The 24,710-nt window shown below is 51.5% G+C and overlaps 1 protein-coding gene across 2 annotated transcripts in view; it reads right to left on the reverse strand.

Moving 5' to 3' along the window:
• Window positions 1-24,710, reverse strand: part of ADCY5 (adenylate cyclase 5) — a 146,875-nt gene that overhangs the window by 46,418 nt on the left and 75,747 nt on the right. For both annotated transcript variants that reach the window (XM_059162862.1, XM_059162861.1), the window contains exons 2-3: window positions 15,064-15,213; window positions 10,475-10,596 (exon numbers count right to left, since the gene is read on the reverse strand). In XM_059162862.1, coding sequence (XP_059018845.1) covers window positions 10,475-10,596; window positions 15,064-15,213 — 272 coding nt within the window. The remainder of the gene's footprint in view (window positions 1-10,474; window positions 10,597-15,063; window positions 15,214-24,710) is intronic.

Raw genomic sequence — 24,710 nt, forward strand, 5'->3', positions numbered from 1 at the left:
CTTCCCACTACACCACAAGGCTCCTGAAGCCCCAGACAGCCTTCCTTTTTTAAATGAGGAATGTAGAACAAGCATATTTTGTCATTCTATCTGAAAAATATGCATTGGTGCATTAAGCCTGTCTTTCTATTCTGATGTTTGATACCTGGGACTTCACTGACCCTGGGGAGCCTGTCAGTCCCAGGCTGGTCGGGTCTCAGAGATTGTCCAACAACTTGCCTTAGCGTCCAGTGCCCCATAGCCCAGCTAGGCTCTCACGCTCAGGCCATGGCTCTCCTGCCCTAATCACCCCAGGGATGGGTACCAGCCTCGGGACGGTCCCTGCAGCACAGAGCCCACTGAAATGGTTCCAACTAGCCTATCCCAAGCCTACTTATCCATTCCTTCCTGCAGAAACCCCAACAAAGTCTCATCCTCAAACCCCTCTCGCTCTGCCTCCTGACCCGCCACTGCAGCACTTCCCCAGGGGCCCCCACGGCTTGGGAGCGACCTGCTCACTTCTCCCAGGATGAGTAACAATCTTTCCAACGGCAGTTGTCTCCTCACCTCTTCGCCTTCACACATCTGGCTGGTAATAAAACCTGCCTTTTAAAACAACTGGACACTGTCCTGTGCCCTTATGTGTATGAACTCACTTGAACACCACAACCACCCTATGAGGTCAATATCCCCCCTTTACAGGCGAGAAAATGAAGGAAAACAGAGAAGATGCGTCCTGTGCCCAAGGCTACACAGGCAACCTGGCTTCACAGCCCAGGAGCTAAACCCATAAATATGAAGCTGTTGGCCCCAGAGCCATCTTAAGTAAATATGAGCGTAATTCAGGGATCCGGCATTGTGAAAGGGGCAGAGGGAGCTGGAGGGGCTGGTACGGGTCACCACACATGGCGTCCGGGACTCCATCAGGAGGGGGGCACCCTCGGTGGCTGTCTGCCAGCCCACACGAGGGAAGGTGCAGACAGACAGGCCAAATGAGGGGAAAGAAGAAAAGTTGAGGAGGAGGAATGGAGAGGAGAGACACTGCCCCGGCTGGCCACAGAGCTCGGGAAAGCAGACAAGCTGTTCCTCAGCAGGCAGCTAGGGGGGCAGGGGCATAGATGGTGCGAGGTGGTTGGGAGTCTCCAGCAGCCTTCGATGCCTGGGGTCTGACCAGGCACATGGGCTCAGCAACCCCCTCCAAGGGGAGTACACAGGGAGTGCCTTGCGTCAGCATGCGTGGTAAGAGGAGCAGGGGAGGGAAGGCTGCCATGCCCCCGATGCTGATCTCAGCCCCCTAACTAACTAGAGCCCCCTCTTCAACCAGCTGCCGCTTCTCCGCTGGTCTTGCAGGCAACTGGCCCGTTCCACTCAGGAACAAGAGAAAGGTCTCTCCCAGTCTGTGGAAAAGCGCCATCACATAGATGTTCTGGAAATTCTTCTTTAGGTCTCAAGAATCCAGAGCTAGTTCAGGTTGGGGTCAAGATCCACGGCTCCAGAGTTAAGAAACATTCCCCGGGCTGGAGCAGTGTCTTGAATGCAAAGCCAGCAGATACCACACCCATGGCTACTCCATGCTAAGTCCAACGCTACACAGCATCCGCGGCCAGCTGTCAGCGGGCCGTCCTGCCTCTGAGGCTCTGGGCAGAAGCCTTCCTTGCCTCTCCCTAGTTGCCAGTGGGGGGTGTCCACGCATGGCATTGTGGGGCTGGCGGCTGTGTTATTCCCAACTCGGTCTCTGACCTCCCGCGGCGCTGTCCCTGCGTATCCAGGTCTTCATACAGCATTTTCCTCTTCTTAGGAGGTCCCCCCTTATATTGGATTAGGGCCCCACCCTACTCTAGCATCTGAACCTGATTTCATCTGCAAGGACTCTATTTCCACATTCACAGGGACCAAGGGTCAGGACTTCCAACATATGTTTTAGGGGAACCCAGTTCAACCCAATGTTCTAATGTATGTTTGTTGAATGGAAGAGAATAGTCACCCTTTCAAAGCAAGCAAGAGGCAAGACCGGTCACCTCAGCAGCTCTTCCTTCAACCCCATGGGGCCTCTTGGAGTCCCAAGCTAAGTCACCTGAGACAGGAGTCTGTGGGGCCCAGGGCCTAGGTCCATGGGATGAACGGCAGAACAGTTACAGAGGCCGTGAGTAGCTTCCCAGTCCATGCCAGGAGGCGTGGGAAACAACGGTGGTGTGTGAAAGGCCTCTGGGGGCCGAGAGAGCCGGAGACCCCTCCAGTCTGCTGGGGTCTGCTCTTCACAGCCCCTCCTCGGGGGGAGGAGTCTGGGGGCACAGGATGCGGGCAGATGAGCTGGGGTGAGACGGAGCCACCAGCCCACTAGAGAGGAGTGGCTCCGAGCAGGGCCCAGCGCGGGTTGCTCCCTTGCGCAGCGGCTTGGACAGGGTCTCCAAGGTCTCAGCTCTGCTGCCCTGCGGCCTGTCCTACACATTCATGAAAATTCTGCCTCCTCTACATCCCCCCACCTCCTGTCAGAGGGAAGTCACACGCCTCTGCTATCGCCTCGGTGCAGGGTTCCCCTCCATGGCTGTCACTCAGGAAGCGCCTGTGTTTTTGAGGTCTGCCCAGCTGCAGTCTGTTCCCCCAGCAAGATTTCCTGATCGGCTCTTGGGTGACCCTGAAGGCCGTCTTCCAAGCATGCTGGGCCCAGAGAGGCATCGAGGTCCTCTTCCATCCATCAGCTCACTTCAGAACTCAGCTTGGCAATGCGCTTAGGCCCTGGCAGTGGGGGCAGCGGGGGCAGAGGGCATGTGGAAGCTGGGCCGGCCCACCGTGGTGGCGCACTCCTCCCTGAGCCCAGCCATCCATCCCTTGCGGCCGCCCGCCGTCTCCTCTGCAGGCCAGAGTGGCCAGACCCCGTGGTGGCCCAGTGACCACAACAGGCCTTTCAGCATTCCGCCACATTCGGCCCAGCTTCTCCACACGCGTTCTTGGGGAGGCACCTCTCCCTACCGTTTTTCCCTCTCACACCTGCAGGCGCTGTGACCTGACAAAGATGTTGGGGTCTGACTCTGCCCCTGAACAGAAGCCACACCCAGCAGCCCCTGGGGCACCCAGACACAGACTTCTCCTCACAGTCTGGGCGGAAGGCTGCACCAAGGACCTGCTTCTTGGACCTGCATTTCTCGGCACTGTACACGGAGGGGACTCAGGGAATGCTGGGAGGCAAACCGTCTGTCGAGGCCAGCCCAGGGGGCGTGGGGGTCTGGGGAAACAGAGGTCATCGGGCAAGGGCAGGAAGGGAATATGGCAAGGTCTCAGCCCAACTCTCAGGATCTGGGCCTAGCAGGAGCTGAAGGTTTTAGGGAAGCAGGGCAAGATATGCCTGGGAGGCCCTAGCAGCATAGGCTGGGGAGGGGTCTACCCCTGCAGCTTGCCCTCTGTGTGCTCCAGGCCATACCACCTGGGTCCAGGCCCCCAGTACGATAAAGGAGGAGCAGTGGGTCACTGCACGCGCTTGGCGAACGGTGCAGTCAGGCTGCTCACACCAACATCTGGCTGACGACAGATACCAGATGACTGGGCATTTTCCAAGGGGGGGTGCAAAATAATTAGAGCAGGGCGTCTGGACAAGGAGCAGCCAGAGAACCTTCTGAGGGACAGGATGGGAGAGGCAGAGAGGAGAGGCCACTGAGAGAATGCTGAACACACTGGATATGGGTACCCGTTCCACCCTGGACAGCCATGCCCCCTCCACTCTCTTGGCAACGGGCCACCTTCCTTCTGAAAGATGAAGGGCCCTGTGACTGGCTTGACTCTCGGGATTGGATCCAGTGGGTCTGGGGTCCACAGATGTCCTGGAATCCTTCTTACCAGCCTCAGGGCCTCCTGCAGACCCTATTTCAACCCCTGATCCCCTGGTCCTGTTTCTGTCCACCACATCCTACTCTCACCGCCAGAGAGTGGACCTCCCATCGCACTTACAGACTTTGTGTTCAGAAAGCCTTGCAAGAGCTGGGGGAATGTGGCCCACAGGAGAAGCCCACAAAAGGTAAAGGGTTGCACCAAGACTGAGCAGTAGTCAGTGACCTCTCAGTGATGAGCTCGTGGTGATTTCTACTGTCTGTAGAATATTATTAGTGTATTATTAGTTCTTAATTTTCTACAAAGAAAACACATCCTTTGTAGAACGAGAAAGGTTGAAAACTAATTATGTTCTTCTAAGATCTGATTCTAACCCTTCTATCTTCATGATGTCTTTTCTGACCTACCCAACCCAGGATAATTCTTCTTATTCTGAATTCTTATTAGGATCAGAATTTCCAAGGCCTAGCCTGACACATTCAGTGGGTCGGTGTCTCTTCACCTTAACTTCTCTGCCTTCCCCTCTACCCCCAAGGCCCCCAGTTTTGAATCCAAAGAGCTAAAATAACAAGTCCTAACTGGCTGCCAGCTCCATTCCCCCACTGATCCCCATTCCGTGTCCAAGGACAAACTCGGGTCTCTTGTGAAGACCCACGTCCATGCAAGGAAATGAAGAAACCACCTCGGGCAAGGTGGAGAGGCGAAATGGCCAGTCGTTATGGAAAACACAGTGGACTCCCTTAAAAAATTAGAATGTAGCAATTTCTCTTCTAGGTATACACCCAAAAGAACTGAAAGAAGGGACGAAAGGAGGGACCTGGGCACCCACGTTCACAGCAGGATCATTCACAATAGCCCAATTTGGCGGAGGAATGGATAAACAAGCTGTGGCGTACACATGCCACGGAGTACTAGGCGGCCTGGAAAAGGAAGGAAATCCCGGCCCACAGCACCACATGGACGAGCCTTGGCCACGTTATGCTGACTGAAATAAGCCCGCCGCAAAAGAACATGTACTGTAGGAGTCCACGGCCAGGAGGTACCCGGAGTAGTCAAAGTCACAGGCATAATGTGGAAGGGTGGTTGCCCGGGGCCGGGGGGTAAAAGGAGAGGAATGCGGAGTCGTTTCACAGGGACAGGATCTCAGTCTTGCAAGGTGAAAAACATCTGGAGACAGATGGTGATGGTGGCTGCACAATGATGGGAAAGGTCAAAATGGCCTGTTTTATATCATGTCTATTTAATCACAAGTAAGATAATGAATTAGCTGGTTGTTTAAGAGGAAAGCCCTGCCCCCAGGGGCTTCCCCAGTGGGACCAGATGGGTTATGAGGCTGCTGATCCCACCGCAGTGGGCATGGCCCGACCTCACTGCTGAGAGCTGGACAGTCCCTGAGAGGTAAGCACCATATCTTTTCTATCTACTCCTAGTCACACGTGGCAAAGAGGGGCAGCACAATAAATGTGGGATGAATGAGATAATAATATAAAGACCACTTGTGTCTATAATTGGTATAGCGTAGAGCTCAGAATACTTTTCTTAGTGTCAGGTTGGAGACAGGAATGCTAGGCTTACGGACCATCCCTTATGTGGTCGGTTCCCAGGAATATGACTGGAGGTAAATATTTTTTCCTCTCTGCCCCCAGGGTGCACAATCCACCCACAGGTATCTGAGCATCAGGGACGCTGTCGTGAGGCCATTATAATTCAGAGCCGCGCCGCAGCTGAGCCAGACTCCAGAACGACCTGGGGAACACAGCCAAGTCCTTGAAGGAGACGGGAGAGGAGATGATAACCTTAAAAGGGGGAGGTTCAGGAGAGGCTGGGGAGAGAAGGAAAGAAAGGGGGAGGAGGGAGGAGAGGGAGCGCTCCCCAGCCCCCTCCACACGTACCCCCCCCCCCCCACAGTTCGGGTTTGGCTGTTACCTCATTTCCACCCCCTGAGTTTGCAGCTCTTCAGCCAGGCCCCCTGAGAATGAGGCTGTGATTCCAGCCAATGAGCCAAGACCTGTACTCCATCAAGAACTTCTCCCGGGGTCCAAACAGAGGAAGCCAAGTGAGGACCAGCGCCCCCTGGAGGAGCCAGCTCTCCAGCCCGCCCCACCATCTACAACCTCTAAAACCGCAGGACTCCCCCGTGAGAACATGTCATTCAGGTGCCAAGCTGTCTCTCTCAGTTGGGACCCATAGGGCAGTAGCGTATCCTTCAGTAGCCTCTCCGGGCTGGCTTGAACGTTCCCTGCCCCCTGAAACCTTTGGGGTATTGGTCTTCTGACCTTGACTCTCACCGCATACCCTGCTCTGCCTCCAGAGGGCAGACAGTCTGCAGCTACCTCCCAAGTGGGGGGCCTGGCAGCGGCTTTCCATACTCTACCTCGTCTCCCCTTCCAGCACCCCGTGAGGAGTAAGTCCTGGGGCCCTCTCTTAGGGGCTCTGTTCCTTTGTGGCTTTTATCCTAACAGAAAAATTAAGTGGTAAGTTTTGTAACATCTATATATGCTCATAAGAATGCAAAGCCCTAACCCCCATTCCTTATGTGATTCAATCCCAATTTACTGATTGACCTGCTGTTTACTGTATGTCTTCCTCAAGAGAAAGCAAGCTTCCCAACATCAGAGACAGTGTCCCTCTTAATTCCCATCTCAATCCCTGCCTCTGTAGCTAAGTGTCCCACCAGTGGAAGCAGAGGAAAGCAGCCACTGAATGGATGAGTGAGGGGACATCACCATCTCCATGTCATAGATGAGGCACCTGAGGCTTGGGTTAGATGACTTGCCTGAGTTCCCACAGCCAATACGTGGCAGAGAAGGGTGTGACCCAGGCTGCTCCACACAAGACATTCATCTTGCTCCACAATAGTGACATCTTGGCAAGGGTCCCCTGGTGACAGCTGGGTTCTGGCAGCATCTGTAAGTTTACTGTGACACACGGGAATGTGCTACGTGCTTCTAGGGCCAGCCCCTTCCTCCCACCTCAGTGCCCTCCTCCCAGACAGAGGAGGAGGCCTCTGGCATGCTGGAGGCCTTTGTCCCAGGAATGCGGGGAGGACAGCGCAGCCTCCCTCTGACCTTCATACTGCCCTGGCTGCAGGGGAGGCAGGTGTCTGGGAGGAGGGCCCTCAAGCCACAGGTCTGACACCCCAGCCACCTGGTCCCAGCTGCCCTGTCCAGCCAGAAGGGCTAAAACAGCTCTACCTGTCACTACATGTCAGACAGGGGGTGGGGAGGGTGGTGGTGTCTCCAAAGGTTCCTGGGCCCCTGGCCCACCTCAGTGCATTGCCAGTGGCGGCTCAGCACCAAAGCATCTGACAGGTTCCCGGCAGGTCCCAGGGGCAGTTTTCTATCGGGCACCAGGAAAGGGGGAGGCCACAGAGGGCAGTGGGGGTCTGCTGTCACCCCTCCCTGCCCAGGCCAGACTCTCCCCACCCATTCGTCTCCTGCCCTTCCGCAGATCCAAGCCCAGTCTGTCACACTGCAGGGCTGATTTATTTTTCTTGTGGCCTTGTTCTCAGTGGGGGCTAGAGAGCAGCATGTCATCACCCTCTCTAAATATTATAACTCCGCAGAGAATTGACAAACGTGACTCATCACCCTTCCACGCTTGAGCTAGAGAATCCCCAGGCCTTGCTTTGTTGATAGGAGTGTGATAATCATCACAATAATAGCAGTAACGACAATAATCACTGCTCCCAATTACTGAACACGTGGCCAGGGCCAGACACGGCGCTAAGCGCTTCCCTCACACCCTTTCATCCGCTCTCCACAACGCTGCTAAGTTGGTATCCTTCCTGTCCCATACAGAGGAGGAGACTGAAGGTCAGAGTATCCAGGCCCATCACTTGCCCTGCTCACATGGCCAGAGGACAGTGGAGCCCGACTAACCCCAGGCCCCAGACCTAATCACCACACCTCAAGCCCAGCCCCAGGGTGCATTTCTATACCTTGATGTCACCCCTCCACCCACTACCCAGCTCCAAACCCAAGTCCAGAGACTAAGTGCACGATGTGTTTCCATCAAGACCTGCGGCCACAGCTGCTCACAGAACAGGAAGGGCCCCCACAGGCTATTTGCATCTGACTGCTCATGGCTGGGCTATGGTGTGTACCAACCACAACCAGCCTGGCAATTTCAGAGTCAGAATTATGTCTGTCCCTATGAAAAGGGCAGCGTCTTGATTTTTCTCCCCTTTTATCTGATAGCTGCATTGATCCTTAGCTCGTCTAAAAACAGAAATACCCCCCTGGAAGCTTGTTGTGGGGGGGGGGGGTCTGGTTCTTGCCACATGGACACTCGGGCCACTCTGTGATTAGGGTGTTGTTCTTTTCTTTACCCAAAGTCACAGCCTCCCTGGGAGTGGAAAGATGAGGGCATGTCTCCCCAGGAGCGGATGACTCCTTATGGTGGCAGAAGAGGCCCGAGTCAGCCCCTTTGCCCCAACCACCTTGCTGGAGAGCTGGAGGCCCAAAGCAACAGAGGGGCAGGAGACGGAGGGGTGAGAGGGCCAGGTGCGGGGCAGAGATGCAGAAGTGGGCAGATGTGCTAGCCCAGCCAGGGAGAACCTACACCTTGCCTGCCACACTGTTTCTGAGCTGGGAATTTTCTGCATTCCCTACGTGTTCGACATCATACTTTAACGGAGTCAGCCAGATGCTCTGCCGAGCTGAGAACAATCAAGAAAAGCACCTTTGTCCGTGCTGTGCTTGGAACAATGCCAGGGCCCATGAGGCCGTGAAGAGGGACTGAGAGAGAGTATCCCAGAAGCAGGTAACAGGGGTTCCGGTATGTTGGCTCCCACCTGAACTTTGGGCCTCCAGGATGTGTTCTAACAGGGAAGGCTATTTCTTTAAATGTCTTAGAGTCCCCCAGACTTCAGGGATTGCTAAACAGGAAAGGCCTCTGGTGGGTCCATAGTGTCTGTCTCTCTCTTTCTCTCTCTTTCTCTCTAGAAGCCAAACTTCTCTCCAAAGTCTCCCCTTGGCTGGGGACTCCCCGAGATTCCTTCCCACAAATCCTCATACACACTCCTTCCTCCTGGGCATGTAAAAAATACCTAGTAAGGCTAGGTAAGAATTCTGATACCGAAAAGTTTCCTGGGGGCAGCTGTCCCACTTAACCAGCTCTAGGATCTTAGACAAATTAACCCCTATGCCCCAGTTTCCTGCAAAATAGAGATAATAGCAGCACTGACTTCTTATATGTACGCTGTGGACTCGGCAAATGTTTGAAAGTATTCAGAAGAGTGCTGGGTTAAAGGAGGCACTAGACGAGTATGACTGTTGTTGTGAGTAATTTTTCTACCTTGTGGGGGCAGAGAGGGGTGTGAGAAGAAGTGGGGAACCCACATGTCAGCATGACCTGCCTAATCCCAGGCCCTACTCTCGTCTCTTGAGCTCGGCTCAGCGGAGCCCACGGCCCCTCGGAACGCCTCCTGGGCAGGCGTGGGGACTCTGCCTGCAGCAGCCTTCTTCCTACCGCTGGCGATGCTCTCCCTGCCTGACAGTGAATATGCGTGGGCTCCAGAGGGATCAGGGTACCCCAAAAACTGAGGACACAAGTGTTGTTCAGGTAACCTCTTTCTCCCAAAGGCTTAGCATCTCTTTTGGAAGATGGATACAGGACACAAGGGCAAACAACAGTCTTGGATTCCAGGGTATGCTTGGCAACTGGGCAATTGCGCCTGAAATTCTGATGATTTCTACATGAAAACTGTGTCCTCCCCACCCCTGCAGCCATCAGCCTTGCCTTGAGTGCACATTTATCAGCGTGTGCGTGTAGGTGTGTGCACCATTATTCATTTTATTCCATTTAATCCCTTTATGAAAATTCAGCCCAAGCCTCCAGAGGGTTCCCTCTACACCAGCCTTGGAATATTTGTGGGTCCAAGGAAAACCTGCCCAGGAAGAGAGTCATTCTCTTAAAGGCAGCCTCAACAGCTCCTTTTCTGGGCCTGTGGGATGATTCCCGGGCTCTCCAGGAAGCCATGCTGCAGGAAGGCCACTGAGCCGCTCCCCGTCCCCACGGAACTCCGAAGCCGACTGTGCACTCCATTAGGCTACATCTGTTTGCACGGGCCTGCCGTCAGCAGCTTCCCTCTAGAGAAGCAGCGAATGTGCAGTAAAAGGGGCATGGGCTCCGGGGCAGGCTGACCAGAATGCACCGCCCTTTACCATTCCTGGCTGAGTGACCCTGGGCAAGGGTCTTAGCTGTTCTGAGCTCAATCTCTAAACGAGGAATGTTGATAAGGGAGCCCACCTTGCAGCATGGTCAGGAGGACTGGCAATGAGGTACGTAATGCCTGTCACACACCGGCTCAGAAGGAATGGAAGCTGCTAGATAATGATGAAAATGGAGATGATAATAGCAACATGCAGGTCCCACGTTGGCTTTCTGTCACCCTTGTTAGGCTAGGAGTTTCCCCAACAGCTGGTGCTACTGCTTTCTCTTTTCTCCTCCTTCCTTCCCTAGCTTCTCCCTGGGGCCTCCCCTTAACAATTCACTTCACCAACCTCGAGGGTGCCTCATGGCTGGGGCACCCCAGATAATACACCCCAAAGCCACAGACCACGCAGTCAGATCAGCCACAGACCTCCCTTGGAAGGGCAGAAAGTGGGGATGTTGCCTCCCTGGGGATCAGTCCTCCCACCCTGCCCTCGCCCCCCAGCCTCATTCCTACCTCACGTTGTCATGTTTCTGGATGTAAATCTTATGGAACATCATATCCTCCTGCTTGGCATTGATGTCTGCTTTCATCTCCATGGCAACATGACGGGGCAGGACAGACAGCAGGAGCCGCTCCTGGGGAGGGAAGCACATGCTTTCATCACAGCTCCCTCCGCCTGCCTGGCAGTCCCCTTCCTTCCCCGGGCCAACTCCTCAGCGCCTGGGCCCCCCCCACCCACAGGGTCCTGGAGAACCCCTCAGGCTGGCCTGAAATTCAAGGAGCGAACACTCATGTGGGGGTGAGGCCAGCGTGATGCCTCAGGGCTACTTGGACTCTTCTCCCTGGGAGACCACCCAGGTTTTCTGTGTGGGTACTTGGAGAAGAGCACACCTGGTGAACCAGTACTGAGCCCCCATGTCACCTGAGACCATGTGTAACCATTCAGCCAAATGACTGATCCTCTCTGAGCCTCAGCTTTCCCATCTATAAATAGGGAGGGGGCTGCTGAGAGCACGACATGAGATTCACTCAATTAGTCATCAAACACATACTGAGCTCCAACCACGTTCCGGGCACCGTGCTGGTGTCCCCGAGTTACGACTGGGAGGGGCAAGGTTTCTCCTCCACAAAGCTCCCAGTCTTGTGGGATTCCGCAGTACTACGGGGCACTGCACAGGGGTAACTGACCCAGGCTTGGGGGAATGGGGTGGCCAGAGAGGGCTTCATGGGGACCAGAAGGATGAGGTTGGGGTGCTCCCTTTCCACGTCAGGGATAGCACCAGGGGAGGAGGAAAGCACACGGACTCTGAGAACCTGAGAGAAGCTAAGACCTATGGAAGAGGAGGTGGGAGAGCAGCAGGGAGAGGGGCCAGGAGCACGCTGTGGAGGGGAGCGTCCCGACTTTGCCTCCCTTCCACGTTCTCCTCCCAGTCCCGCCTGGGGTCAGAGGTCCAGCGGCCTCAGGAATGGGCGACCTCGCCTTGCACCCCGACAGCCCACTACTCATGCCAGGTGCTCTGCTAGCCTAGCTCACGGACTTCTCCCACCTGGGGCCCTTCAGCCCGGCTGGCCCAGGCCTCCTCATTCTCCCATCACTCGCCCCTGGATGCTGGGCCCCCCGCCTTGTGTGGCCCTAAGACTCCGCTCCTGTTCCCGCATCTTTCTGGTTTCTCTCCCTCCTCCTGCCCGCCACACAGCACATCCGCGCCTCTCTCCTCTTTCTGCTCACTCTCACCCCTCCGAGCACGGTTTCCACCAGCAACTCTGCCCACCACCCTCTGCCCCCTAGACCTTGTCCAGGCTCCGTGTCTCCAGCTGCCTGCTCGATGACTGGCTACTACAACCTTGACGCCGCACCCAAAACCACCTCCCCTTCCCAGGTTTCTATTCCCCAGTGGCTCTTCAAGTTCTTGTCTTTGCCCGTGCCAGCCCCCATCCTCCTGGTCAGAGGTCAATACCCCACCCAAGTAACTGCTTTAACTCTTCAGAACTTTCCCTCTGAGATTCTTGCCTGTCCCTTTGGCCCCAGGCGCTGTCCAGCTCTGACCAAGTCCTGTGGATGTGGGCTCTCGGCCTTCCTGTTCCACGGCCCCCTCCACTGCCTGCACGTAGTTCTCTCACCCAACTGTGGGATTCTGGCCACCCCATCCCAGACAGACGACCCCGGCCCCGCTGTAGCCCTCCTCCCTCCCTGTATGGCCCCAGTCTCTCCAGCACACTGCCTTTGTCATGCCACTCCCCAGCTCAAAGCCTCCAAAGCTTCCCTGGGTTCCACCAGCCGCATCAAATGTGCATTCTTCTGGACCCAAAGAACCCACGCCTCTTTATTTTCCACTACAACCTCATTCTACCTGCCCCCTTTCCCATGCCTGGCCTGCTCCCATCAACCCAGGCCTGGCTGCCATTCTCATCCTTCTGAAGCCCTCTACCATCCCAGCCTGGCTCTCACAGGTCTCGGCAAGCTTCAAGTCCCTCCCAGGCGACCAGGGCAGTCCCTGCAGCAGCTTCTGCGTCCCAGCTTGCTGCCTCTGATCCACCATCCACACTGCAAGCCAGTAAGTGATCTTTCTAAAACATACACCTGACCCCATTACTGCCCTGTGTAAAACCCTCCTGTGCTTCCCAAAGCTTCCAGAACTAGCCCATAAGCCCAGCCTGGCCTCAAGCTTTCCATGATCTGGCTCCCCTCTACCCCTCCCTGGGCCCAGCACACAGAGCTCTGTTCCAGACACAGTGAACCATGAGCTGCTTCCCAAGCTCCTGGCAGTGTTTCCTTGCCTTTGCACACAAGCTCATCTAGAATCACCATCCTCACATATGCTGGGACCCTCCTTCCTGGCTCTGTTTCCTGTGGGGAGGGTCCCGGCTCTGGCAGAGGCATCCCCCACCACTCAGGGTCTTCCTTCCAAGTTCCTGATCTGTTAATGGGGTCTCCCTGCAGCGCATGCAGTGAGACAGCCCCAAGGACGGAGCTGCGTCGCTCTCACCTCCACAAGTGACAGCCTTGGGCCTGGAAAACACTGGTAATGCATTGAAGGTGCTCACTGATGTTCTCGGTCTCCCTGAGCATCAGTGGACATGGCCTTCAAAGGTTATTTACTGAACTCTCAGTAAGCAGTTCCTGGTGACAGACATACAAACTAAAGGAGAATTCTGTGGAAATATATTGCAGCTGGGGGAAGGGGTGCTCTCTATAGTTATATCTGGGAGAGACCTTCCCACATTTCTAACCACTTCTGGGTCTGAGGGTTGGGGCATGGGTGCGGATGGCTGGACAACAGTTTGGAGTCCCACCATGAGGGGACACCTCGGAGTGCCACCCCAAGGACCCAAAGAGCAGCACCTTCTGCAGAGGGTGGGGGAGGCCCCAGAGCTGCTGGGCTCTGGCTGGGTGAGGAGTGCCTGTCCCCAGGAAGCACTCCTCCCCTCCCTGCTCTCTTGGCTCAGAACATGGTAAAGCAAATGGATTTTCTCCTCCAAATCCCTGTGGGTTTGCTGGAACGTCCAGCCTGTCCAGGGCCAGTGCAAATCAGCTGTGAGGAGCTGTAAAATACACATTTTACTGGAGAAAGAACAAGGCTCAGGAGTGACAGGGGACATGACAGGGGACACTCCCTGACACAAAAAGGGAAGAAAGGCACCCCGATCTCAGATGAGCAATGCCAGGGCCTGAACTGGGACAAGAGGTGGCTCCTGAGGCATGCAGGAGCTCAGGGTAGGGGGCAGAAGGGCAACAAGCTTGTCAGAGAAAGACAGGGACACCGCCAAGCATGGGGTTCATTCAAGAGCCAGACCAGGAGTTCAGAGAGGGCTGAAAGAATGCCTGGGGCGAGGCAGGCCTCCGACTGGACAGCATGAGCTGGGGACTGGCAAGACTCAACGGCCAGAGCAGCAGGGCTGGACGGGAAACAGGGACAGGCCAGGCGGCTGCTGGGGCAAGGTGGGGGAGGGGTGCCGTGCTGGAGAGACACCACAGAGCCTCACGCCTTTGCTCAGCCATTCCGACTTGGCCAGCCCGTGTCACATAACTCCTCGGGAGGCATCCAGACGGAGTCAGAGACCCTCTCACACTGGGGTCAGACTGCTGTGCACTTGGGGTGTCCCCAGCATGCCCTCTGGGCAAGCGAGGAGGGTGCAGGGGACCACTGCTGTCTAGGCTTTTGTCTCCCTTGTCCCCAAGCTCAAAGGCAGTGGGATTCCACTCACATCTGTTAGGTAGACATGAATATAAGGAGAGAGGAGAACTTGCTTTGGAGAATTCATCTCTCAGAGCCACACCTAGTCCGAGTCCAGTCACGACCCCGTCACCCTGCTGACCTGCCCTTATTCTCCCTGGGGTCACACAGCCCCACCTCAGGGGCTCCTGTGAGCTCTTCAGCTCCATCATGTCCCAGAGTCCCCAGACCACATGTGGTTCACATGCAGGAGAGGGCACAATGGTCTGGAGCCCCAAAGAGGATGCCGGGCAGCTGTAGGGGGCACCCTGATACAACCCTCAGTCCTTGCCCGGCTCCCACCCAAGAGAGCACATAGGGCCAGCTCCCTCAGCCCCAGCCCTCTGAGTCTGTGGCCTGTGTGAATGGCTTCCCTGAGAGTGAGGTTTAGGGTGAGACAAGGTCCACCGTCCTTTCTCTGAACCAACTAAACCCCAGAACTCGGCGCAGAGAAAGTGCCTAGTGGGGGTGTCCCAGGGGCTGACTGAGTCACCTCCTCTCCTCTCTCTCAGGGAGCACCTTAATCCCAGATGGGAACACTACAGCTCTCAGTGCTCCCACTCATCAGCACTGGGGAGGGGGCAGAGCCCACTCTGGTGCCCAGGGCCTGGGTGATTTGGCTTGTTTGCAGCCCACAGGTGGACACTGAGGAGGCAATAGGCAAACTCTGAGGTAGAGTTTTCTCCAAAGTCTCCATAAAGCATTCCCACAGAGCCAGAAATGCTAGGCTCCCTCCAGGGAAAACATTCCCTTCTGGCTGGGTCCATGCCCAGGGAGGTGGGGCTGGGCACCTCCAAGGAGCACGGTTGGTGGGGAGACAGGCAGCTGGGCTGAGGCAGGTCTGGGGCCTCTGCTCCCTGTAGCCATGCAAGGACAGGAGGGCCTCACCTGTTGCTGGTTCTCCCGTTGTGAGTGGAGTCGTGCCTGGATGCACTCCCGGGTCTCCTGGAAGGCCTGTCTCTGGGAGACCTCAGCCGGGTAGTGGGTGCAGACACCCACGATGTTGGTGCAGGAGAAAATGAGGACATTGGAGACAAGCTGCAGAGGGAGAGATGAAGACACGGAGCTCAGGCCCAGAGCAGGCACCAGTCATGGGAGCCCCAACCCTAATCCTCCAGCCCCAAAGCGTGGAGCTCCCAGCTTCCACATTAGTGCACACGTACACACACGTACACACACACCTACCTACCTGTGAGTTAACCAACGCCAAGGACACCCAGTCATGGCTGGCCACAGGGAGTAGCCATGCATCATAGGTCAGGTTCTCTGACTTCCCTGAAGCCCAAAGCTTGGCTGGCCTGTGACAGGTGACAGGCTGTGGCCCTAAGGAACTAAGTCTCTGAATAATCATACTGTACGTGCCCATAGCCCCAGTGATGAAAAGTTCAGCATATCGGTAATGATATGAGGGAGCTGTGTATACACTGGGGCTGGCAGGGGCATTGCAAAGAAGGTTCCATAAGGGTCATGGGATTTCATGTTTTGAAAGTGTGATAGAGTCCAGCATAGGACAAAGGGCTGCCAATTTGCAGAGAAGCCTGAGATGGTTATTTTTATATTAGCTTATTATTCCCTAGGATCAACTGCAGAGAAGCAAGCAGTGCTGGCTACCCATGAGATACCCAGCATTGCGCTGACTCCTCTGGGGACTGAGGAAGGAGAGGATCCCTGGCCAGGAGGGGTCAGTGTCAACGGTTGGTCCCCTCTCCTCTTCCTGGGCTTCCATTCCTTCTCTGCACCAGCTGGCGAGCAGCCACCATCGCCCTCTGCTCCGCACTCATGCCCTTCTCTGTGCTGACGGAGATGTGTGTGTGGAAAAATACTACTGCCCCTCAGGTCGCAGAGACAAGGTTGGAATTCTTTGGAAAGAAGTATTTACTGAAAAGCTAAGGGAAAACAGAACACAACACTACACACCCCACAAAAGCAAATTTACATAGCACATTTCAGATCCTGGCAAAGATGCTGTTGAGACAAACTTCTTCTTGGCAGGTGTAGCTCCTGGGGCATCTGGGTAAACTTACGCTGGTCCTGCCCTTGCCTCAGGCCACACAGGACAGAAGCCACGCAAAGATGTTCAGGCTTCCCCAGACCCATCACTCCCTCCCAAAACTTAATTCTTAGTCTCCACGACAGAAGAGAACCCCAATTGGCCCCTGGCACCTTCTGCTATAGCTCCTGAAGCTTTCTGGGAGTTCAGCGCCTGACTGTGACCTGGTAGACAGCCTCCCCACACCCTTCTTCCAGGGGCCTCTTTGTCTCTGGAACCTAGAAGTCCTGTCCTGCACTCAGGTCTGTGTTTCACCTGAAGGTTTTCTCCAGCCGAGCTTTGATGTATGCTGACTCTGCCCAGGGTCCTTGGCCAGCCTAGGCCTGGAGGCCATGTGGGCCCCATGCTGGATGTGGTGCCACATTTCCTTGGAAATATCCTATACCATAACTGTCCCAATCCGTCAATAGAAAGAGACTTTGGGGGCACCTGGGTTAAAGCCTCTGCCTTCAGCTCAGTTAATGATCCCAGGGTCCTGGGATCAAGCCCCGCATCGGGCTCTCTGCTCAGCAGGGAGCCTGCTTCCCCCTCTCTCTCTGCCTGCCTCTTTGCCTACTTCTGATCTCTGTCAAATAAATAAATAAAATCTTTAAAAAAGAGAGAGAGAGAGAGAGACTTTGTCTTTCCCGTCCCAAAGTCTTGTTCTCTCCTTGGTTGCACAATAAATCCTGGTTTCCTAGCTGAAGGACACTGTAAGGTCCCCTTGAGCACCTCCAGACACTTCCTGGATGTGTCTTCGAGGAAGGGGCAAACTGATTACCAGCTCCACCAACCCTGATGATGACTCATAACTCCCCCAGACTCCACCCCAACCCACCCACCTCAGAACTTCCTTTCATGTAAAAACATGGCAGAGGAAAACATAACCTACTCAGCACAAGGAAAGAAAACCCCTGCTCTACGAAGCTTACAATCCAGGTGAAGAGATAAGTGGTCAAGACTGACAAAAAACTGGCAACAAGCAGCAGAAACAGCCAAGGAAGAAAAAAAGGAGAAGATCATGAGGAGGCAAGAGGAGAACCAGGGCAGGCCAGGGCACATTAGCCCTGGGGTTGGGGGCATAGCTAGCAAGTCTGGCATGGGAAAGGTTATACCCTGGAAAGAGTATCCATGATGCTCAGTTTGTGAGGTACTCAGGGTCCTTGAATAAATAACTCAGGCTGTATGATCCTGAGGGGAAGTCCACAGAGAGAAGATAGAGCTGGAAAGGCAGACCAGACCACACTGAAGGGGCATCTGAATGTCAGGCTGAGGAGGCCTGACACAGCCCTTATCCCTTATACAATAGGAAATGAAGGACTATTGAAGGAAGAATTCTTTCTTCACCTGGAAAGAATAGCAGGGATGAGCACACAGCTTCTGGAAGTCTCATCGGGGGCAAGAGTAGTGTAGGGAGTAGGAGACCAGTCAGGAGGCTGCCACAGAAGCCCAAAGACCTATGTGAGGCTGGGGGCCAGGACAGGCAGAGCTGACTCAGAAGGAAGAGCCCCGAAGACGAGGGGGATAAGGTTCAGGAAGAAACAGACTATGGCTTACAGTGTTACCAACACAAGTGACCAATGAGACAAGCCTCCAGAAGCCAGCGGGGCCCACTGAGAGAGAAGGAAGGAGAGAGAATGAAATGGAGGAGAAGGCTGAAGGAACAATCTCCAGAGAATGCTGGAGAACGTTCTAGTTAGGAGGTATCTTTTGAAAGGAGAGGAAGGTGCCAGATGACTAAAAACAGGAAAAACTGGAAAGGAAAAGATGAGAAGCTACCCTCAGATAGGATAAGTTATCATGATAATGCAACATGGCCAAATGGGGTTTGTCCCAGGAATGGAAGGCTGGTTCGACTTTGAAAAATCAAGGTAATTCACCATATTAACAGACTGAATAGAAAAACTATATGGTTATTTCAATAGTACTGAAAAAGTATATGAAAAAAATTCAACATCAAGGCAAGATATAAAAGAAAAACTTAACAAATTAGGAATGGAAGGGACATGCCTCAATCTGATCAATGGCATATACAGAAAAATACAGTGAACATTGTACTTAATAGTGAAAGACTGAATGTTTCCTGCTAAGACCAGGAAGAAAGCAAGGTTGACCCCTTTCTCACTTTTATTCAGCATGGTAATTAGGGGTTTTCAACTATGCAGTAAGACAATAAAAAGAAATAAGAGGCATACAGACTTAAAGAAAAAAATAAAACTGTCTATATTTGCAGATGACACGCAGAAAATCCCCTTCAAATTCTACAAAACAGGTACTAGAATTAATAAGCAAGTTTAAAAATATAAGAATATAAGACCACAGGATACTAGTTCAAAATATAAAAAGCAACTCTATTTCTATATGTAAGCAATAAATAATGTGACATGAAATCTTTTAAAGTACCATTTAAATTATTACCAAAACTATGAAATATTTGTGTATAAACTAACAAAAAACATGCAAACCTGGTCACTGAAAGCTATAAAACACTGATGAAAGAAAAAAAAAAAAAAAGACCTGAACAAATGGGTATACCATATTCACATATTTGGATAACTCAATATTGTTCAAATGTTAATTCTCCCCAAATAGATGTATAGATGCAACACAATCATAATCAAAACCCAAGCAGGATATTTTAAAAGATATTAGCAAGTTGAGTCTATAATTTATATGGAAAAACAAAACAACTAGAATAGCCAGAATGATTTTGAAAAAGATGAACCAATTGGAAGACTCCTACTCAATTTCAAGACTTACTATAAAGCTACAGTAATTAAGTACTGGCATAAAGATAGAACTACAGATCAACAGAATAAAGTTGAGAGTCCAGAAATAAACCCTTCCACTTATGGTTAGTTGATAATTTGCCAAGTGTACCAAGACAATTGAATGAGAAAAGAATATTTTCAGCAAGTGATGCTAGGATAACTTGATATCTACATGTAAAATAATGAAGTTGGGTCTCTTAACCTCACACCATATATAAAATTAATTAATATATATATTAACCTCAATATAATAGCTATAGCTATAAAACTCAGAAGAAAACAAAAAGTAAATCTTCATGATCTGTTATTAGGCAATGATTTCTTAGTTAGAATGCTAAAAGCACAAATGACAAAAAAAAAAAAAAAGATAAGTTACATTTCACCAAAATTAAAAACTTTTACTCTTTAAAAGGCACCAAGAAAGTAAAAAGACAACCTACTGAATGGGAGAAAATACCTGCAAATCATAGATTATACTCTTATTTTTTTGCAAATAAATAAAGGCAACTAAAAAAAAAAAGGACTATCTTTTCAACAAATGGTGATAGAAAAATTGGTCATGCATATGACTAACTCAAACCTCACAAAAGACATAAAATTTACTCAAAATGGTTCATATGCCCAAATGCAAAACCTGACACTGTTAAGATTTCACTGTATGTTTCAGGAAAACATAGGACTTTGGGTTAAGCAAAAACTTCTCATATACAACAGCAAAATCATGACCCAGAAAAGAAATGATAAACTGATAAATGAGACATCATGAAAAATAAGAACATTTGTCTTCCAAAGACACTGTTAAAATAATGAAAAGACAAGCCACAGAATGGGAGAAAATTATTCATAAATCACATACCTGATAAAAAGACTTGTGCCTAGAATTCATAAAGAACTCTCAAAAGCCAACAATAGAAAACAACCCACTTTTTAAAAGAGCAAAAGAGGAGGGCCTGGGTGGCTCACATGGTTAAGCATCTGCCTTCAGCTCAGGTCACGACCTCCAAGGTCCTGGAATCGAGCCCCATGTCAGGCTCCCGGCTCAGCAGGGAGCCTGCTTTTCCTTCTCCCCCTGTCTCTGCTTCTCCCCCGCTTGTGCTCTCTCTCTCCCTCTCAAATGAAAAAATAAAATCTTTAAAAAAAAATAAAAGAGCAAAAGATCTGAATAGATAATTCATCAAAGATGTAAACATGACAAATAGAAAGATGCTCAAAATCATTAGCCATTAGGGAAATGCAAATTTTTAAAAACAATGCAGTACTACTCAACACTGTTAGGACAGCTAAAATAAAATGACGAAAAGAAAAAAGAACGACCAACACAAGGACCGGTTGCAAGGTAGACCAACTGGAACCCTCACACCTTGCTATGAGAGATGAAGAATGGCCCAGCCACCTAAGAAGACAGCTTGGCAACTTCTCCTAAAGCTAAACACATACTTGCCATATGACCGGCCACCTCACTCCCAGGTATTTGCCCAAATGAAAAGTTGTGTTCGCTCTAAACTCTGTGCAGGAATGTTTACAGAGTATGACTGATCTATAAAATGGAGCGACCTAGGGATAACACACAACAGCATGGACAAGTCATGAATACATGAGGATGAGTGAAAGAAACCACCCTTGAAAGGCCACACGATTGCATTTACATGGCATTCTGGGAAAGGCAAAACTGGAGGCGCCACAAACAGACCAGGGGTTGCCAGAGGCCGGAGGGACAGGCTGGCTGCAAGGGGCAGCAGGATGACATCTTTCTGGGTGGCAGACCCATTCCCCACCTTCACTGTGGTCGTGGTTATACATCTGTTTACCTCCATCAACCCACAGAACTGTATGCCAGAAAGGGTGAATTCTACCGCTTGTAGATGAGACTTTAAAAAAAAAAAGAATGGGAGTAAGATGTAGGAGGGACTGAAAGAGAGAATGTGAACGCTGGCCAGGCCGAAAAAGAGCAGCCTTTCCTCTCTCTGAGGTCAGAAAGAGGGGTCAGAGTCTATTTCGGGACATGACCCCCAAGGTAATTATCAACTGGTCGCTGGAGCTTCTCAGTCCTAATCCTCCGGGCCTCTCCTGCTGTAATCTGACTCCTACTGCAGCCAGAAGCCTGATAGCAACAGACGGTGCAAATCCAGGTAAAACGATGCCCCATCACCCAATAGGGGTCCAAACGGCTTTGCTGAGCTTAGTGTGTCTCCGTGAACCCCTTTCTCATTGACTAAACAAAACAGGGTGATTGGTTACAGGGTGCTGGGTCATGAGACAGGGGTCTCGGGCCAGCTCATTGGGAAGGGTGGCTTCAGCAAATTTCACTCGCAAGTAAACAAGTAAGTGATGAATATGTTTGTTACAACACACACACACACACACACACACACACACACACACCACTCACCAAAAAACAGAAATCTGTGCCCCAGTTCTCATAGATGGTAAGACGCCTATGCAGACACTAATATGATGAATGGAGAGGAGGCATCAGTAAAATCAGGTGGAATTCTGTTTAAAGCCTTCTTCTAGAAAGGAGTTTGTAGCTTAAAAATGATCTCACACCTTGAGCACTAGGTCCAAATGCTAACTGGCTATGATCTCCACTAAAAACAATTTTCAGGGCACCTGGGTGGCTCAGTTGGTTAAGCAACTGCCTTTGGCTCACGTCATGATCCTGGAGTCCGGGTATCGATTCCCACAATCCGCAAGGGGCTCCCTGCTCAGCAGGCAGTCTGCTTCTCCCTCGGACCTTCCCCCTCTCATGCTCTCTCTCTCTCTCTCTCAATCATTCTCAAATAAATAAATAAAATCTTTAAAAATAAATAATAATAAATAAAAACAAATTTCAATTACTGAGCCCCGTGCAGACTCAGTGAAAATATAAACCTGGTCCATATATAAAAAACCAAATTAGTAAATAAAAACAGGTATCATTCACAACAGCAGGGCAACAAGGCCTAATTAAGGGTTTGCTGGTTTTCCTCGCATTGACCTCAAGGGACACATCTAACCACACAGAACATGTGCACAGCCATGCGTGTATGTGCACACGCGTGTGCACATACACCTACACCAGGCAGAGTAATGAGGAGACCTAACAGTACAACAAACCTCAGCCCTGGGATTCGCCTCAGCATCTGTTTTAAAATGAGCCAGGCAGGTGGTCTCGGGACCACACTGGGAGAGGCACCCCCTCCCCCCTGCTAGAGGGGAATGTTTGGAATTCTCGTCTCTGTGCCAGGAAACGCAGGAGAGATGCCTATGAATATTTACCACTCTGGTGGCGGCAGTGGTGGTGACAGTTCTAAAATCCCAGCACTTTAGGAAACCCCATCTCTCGCTGCCTGCCAGCTGCAGGTTTGACTTGGCCCAGGGGGAAGCCACAGCGCCCGGTGTGCACAGCGCCTCCTCGTGGAGGCTCAAAGGGATCCCAGCCGCTGGCCTTGTGCACTGCAAATGTCACCGCCTCTCTGACCTCCCGCTCCCGGGGTTTACTACTTGTCACTGCTGGGAAAGGTGGAAGGCAAAGGGGGATGAGGAATGAACAGGTCTGGAACAGAAGGAAATGAGCTGGAGAAGACCCTCTCGCAATTCACTCTCTGGCATGGCTTCTGTCCTGGACACGTTGGCTTGCCTCCTGCACGGTGATCCATAGGATGTCTCTGGTGGTGGCAATGGTGGCAGAGATAAGGAATCAGAATACCCCAGGGAGGGGCGCCTGGGTGGCTCAGTGGGTTAGGCCGCTGCCTTCGGCTCGGGTCATGATCTCGGAGTCCTGGGATCGAGTCCCGCGTCGGGCTCTCTGCTCAGCGGAGAGCCTGCTTCCCTCTCTCTCTCTCTGCCTGCCTCTCCATCTACTTGTGATTTCTCTCTGTCAAATAAATAAATAAAATCTTTAAAAAAAAAAAAAAAAAAAAAAAAAAAAAAAAAAAAAAAAAAGAATACCCCAGGGAACCAGATTTAGTGATGGGGGGGGGGGGTGAGATGTTCAGTTACATGTGAATTTCGGATAAATAGCAAATATTTTTTAGTATAAGTATGTCCCACACGATATTTGGAACATACTTACATTAAAAAATTACTTGTTGTTATCTGAAACTGAAATTTAACTGGGCAACCGTATTTTACCGGGCATTCCTAGGAGGGAGCCTTTTCAAACCTGCCCTCTCCCAACTCTGGCAACCCTCTCCCCCTAGGCAGGGCGGCCCTAGGACCCTGGGAATGACCCAGCTCCCACTCCACCCTACTTCTTCCAGATCCTCCTCCACCCTCTGCGGACCTTTCACAAACAGACCACAGTGCTCTCTCTTCATATCAAAGTCTGACTCCCCCTCAATTAAGAGCACGCCAAAGCTGAGATCTGATTTTCCAAATCCACCCATCTGGCCACAAGGTTCTAGACCACCTCTGGCTCCTGCGGGCTGAGGACCCCACTGCTCTGGTGTTAGGAAGAGAAGAAAAGTCCTCTCCTGGGACCCAAGCCCTAAAGACAGGCACAGCCCCCTCCTGTTCCAGTCCTTTTTTTATTTGCAAACACACAAAGCTGGCAACCAAATGAGTCCCCAATAAAAGAAGCTGACAAGCCTGACAGGAGTTTCTTCCGCCTGCCCCAGATTTCATTTGTTCTGCATGTTGGCGGTGGGAAGCTCGAGGGACCTCAGTGGAATCCTATTATGATACAAAATACAATAAACCAAGGAAAGATAATCTTAAATTATATACTCTAGGAAGTCACATCAGCTCGCTTCCTTGTATACTGCACCGTGCTCAATGAGGTGTTAAATGGCTATTTAAAAATCTTCCATATTTTTAACTTTTTAAAAAATCATAGTGACGCCTCTTAAAAATGTCTCCCTTACAAAGATTAAAGAAGACTGTATGCTTTTTTGGTGATCAAAGCCGCATTATCTCTGCTCGGGGGTTTTCGTGATGAGATCTCCTTTCGTGGAGATAGTTGGTTTATCTCAGTGGCTCTGGGGAGACAAGACCAGGCTCTCTGCTGTCTTCATTCCCATGGGGTCCTGCCCAGGAGGCATCCCCTATCTCCATTCCAGCGAGGATCTAGTCGTTCAGGGCTTGTCCATCTCTCCAGCTCTGAAAGGCTCTGTGTCAGAGATCCCCACATCACATCATGATGGCTCCTGCTCCAAAGCCTGCCATGACTCCCTATCACCAGGAAGAAAAAGCCTCAGTTTCTACAAGCCTCATTATGGGCCACATTCCCCTTCTCATCTCCTACCCCAAACATACGGGCTACCCATTGTCTCTGGAAAATATCCAAAAGGATAATGTTTATTTAATACGATTTTACTGTTACTATATGCAGGGCATGACATAGTCACAAATCAATAATTAGCATCTGCTTAATACATTTTTAGCAAGGACCAAGTAGACTAAAATGTGATGAAAGACAAGAATCTAGGAACGACTGGGTGCATCAATTTACAGCTTTAAAACAGTTTTCACATGCACCAATTCACCACCTCCTTATCTCGTCCTGCCGAGATAAGCGAGCTGGGTGGTATCACCCCTTTCACTAATGAGGATGCCAAGGCTCGAGGCAGGAGCGCTGTCTGCAGCTACGCAGCGTAAGAGGCAGCAGACCTAAATCACAAATTCTCATTCCAAGTGCAGAGCTCATCCTACTCTACAGGGCTAAGCTGTTATTTATCCCAACCTAATTTAGGCCTACTTTTGCTTTATTCTATTTAATAAAGAAACACTCGACTTTCTTCCACTCTCGCCCTAGG

Source organism: Mustela lutreola, chromosome 2 (assembly GCF_030435805.1).
Source record: "Mustela lutreola isolate mMusLut2 chromosome 2, mMusLut2.pri, whole genome shotgun sequence".
NCBI classification, from domain to species: domain Eukaryota; kingdom Metazoa; phylum Chordata; class Mammalia; order Carnivora; family Mustelidae; genus Mustela; species Mustela lutreola.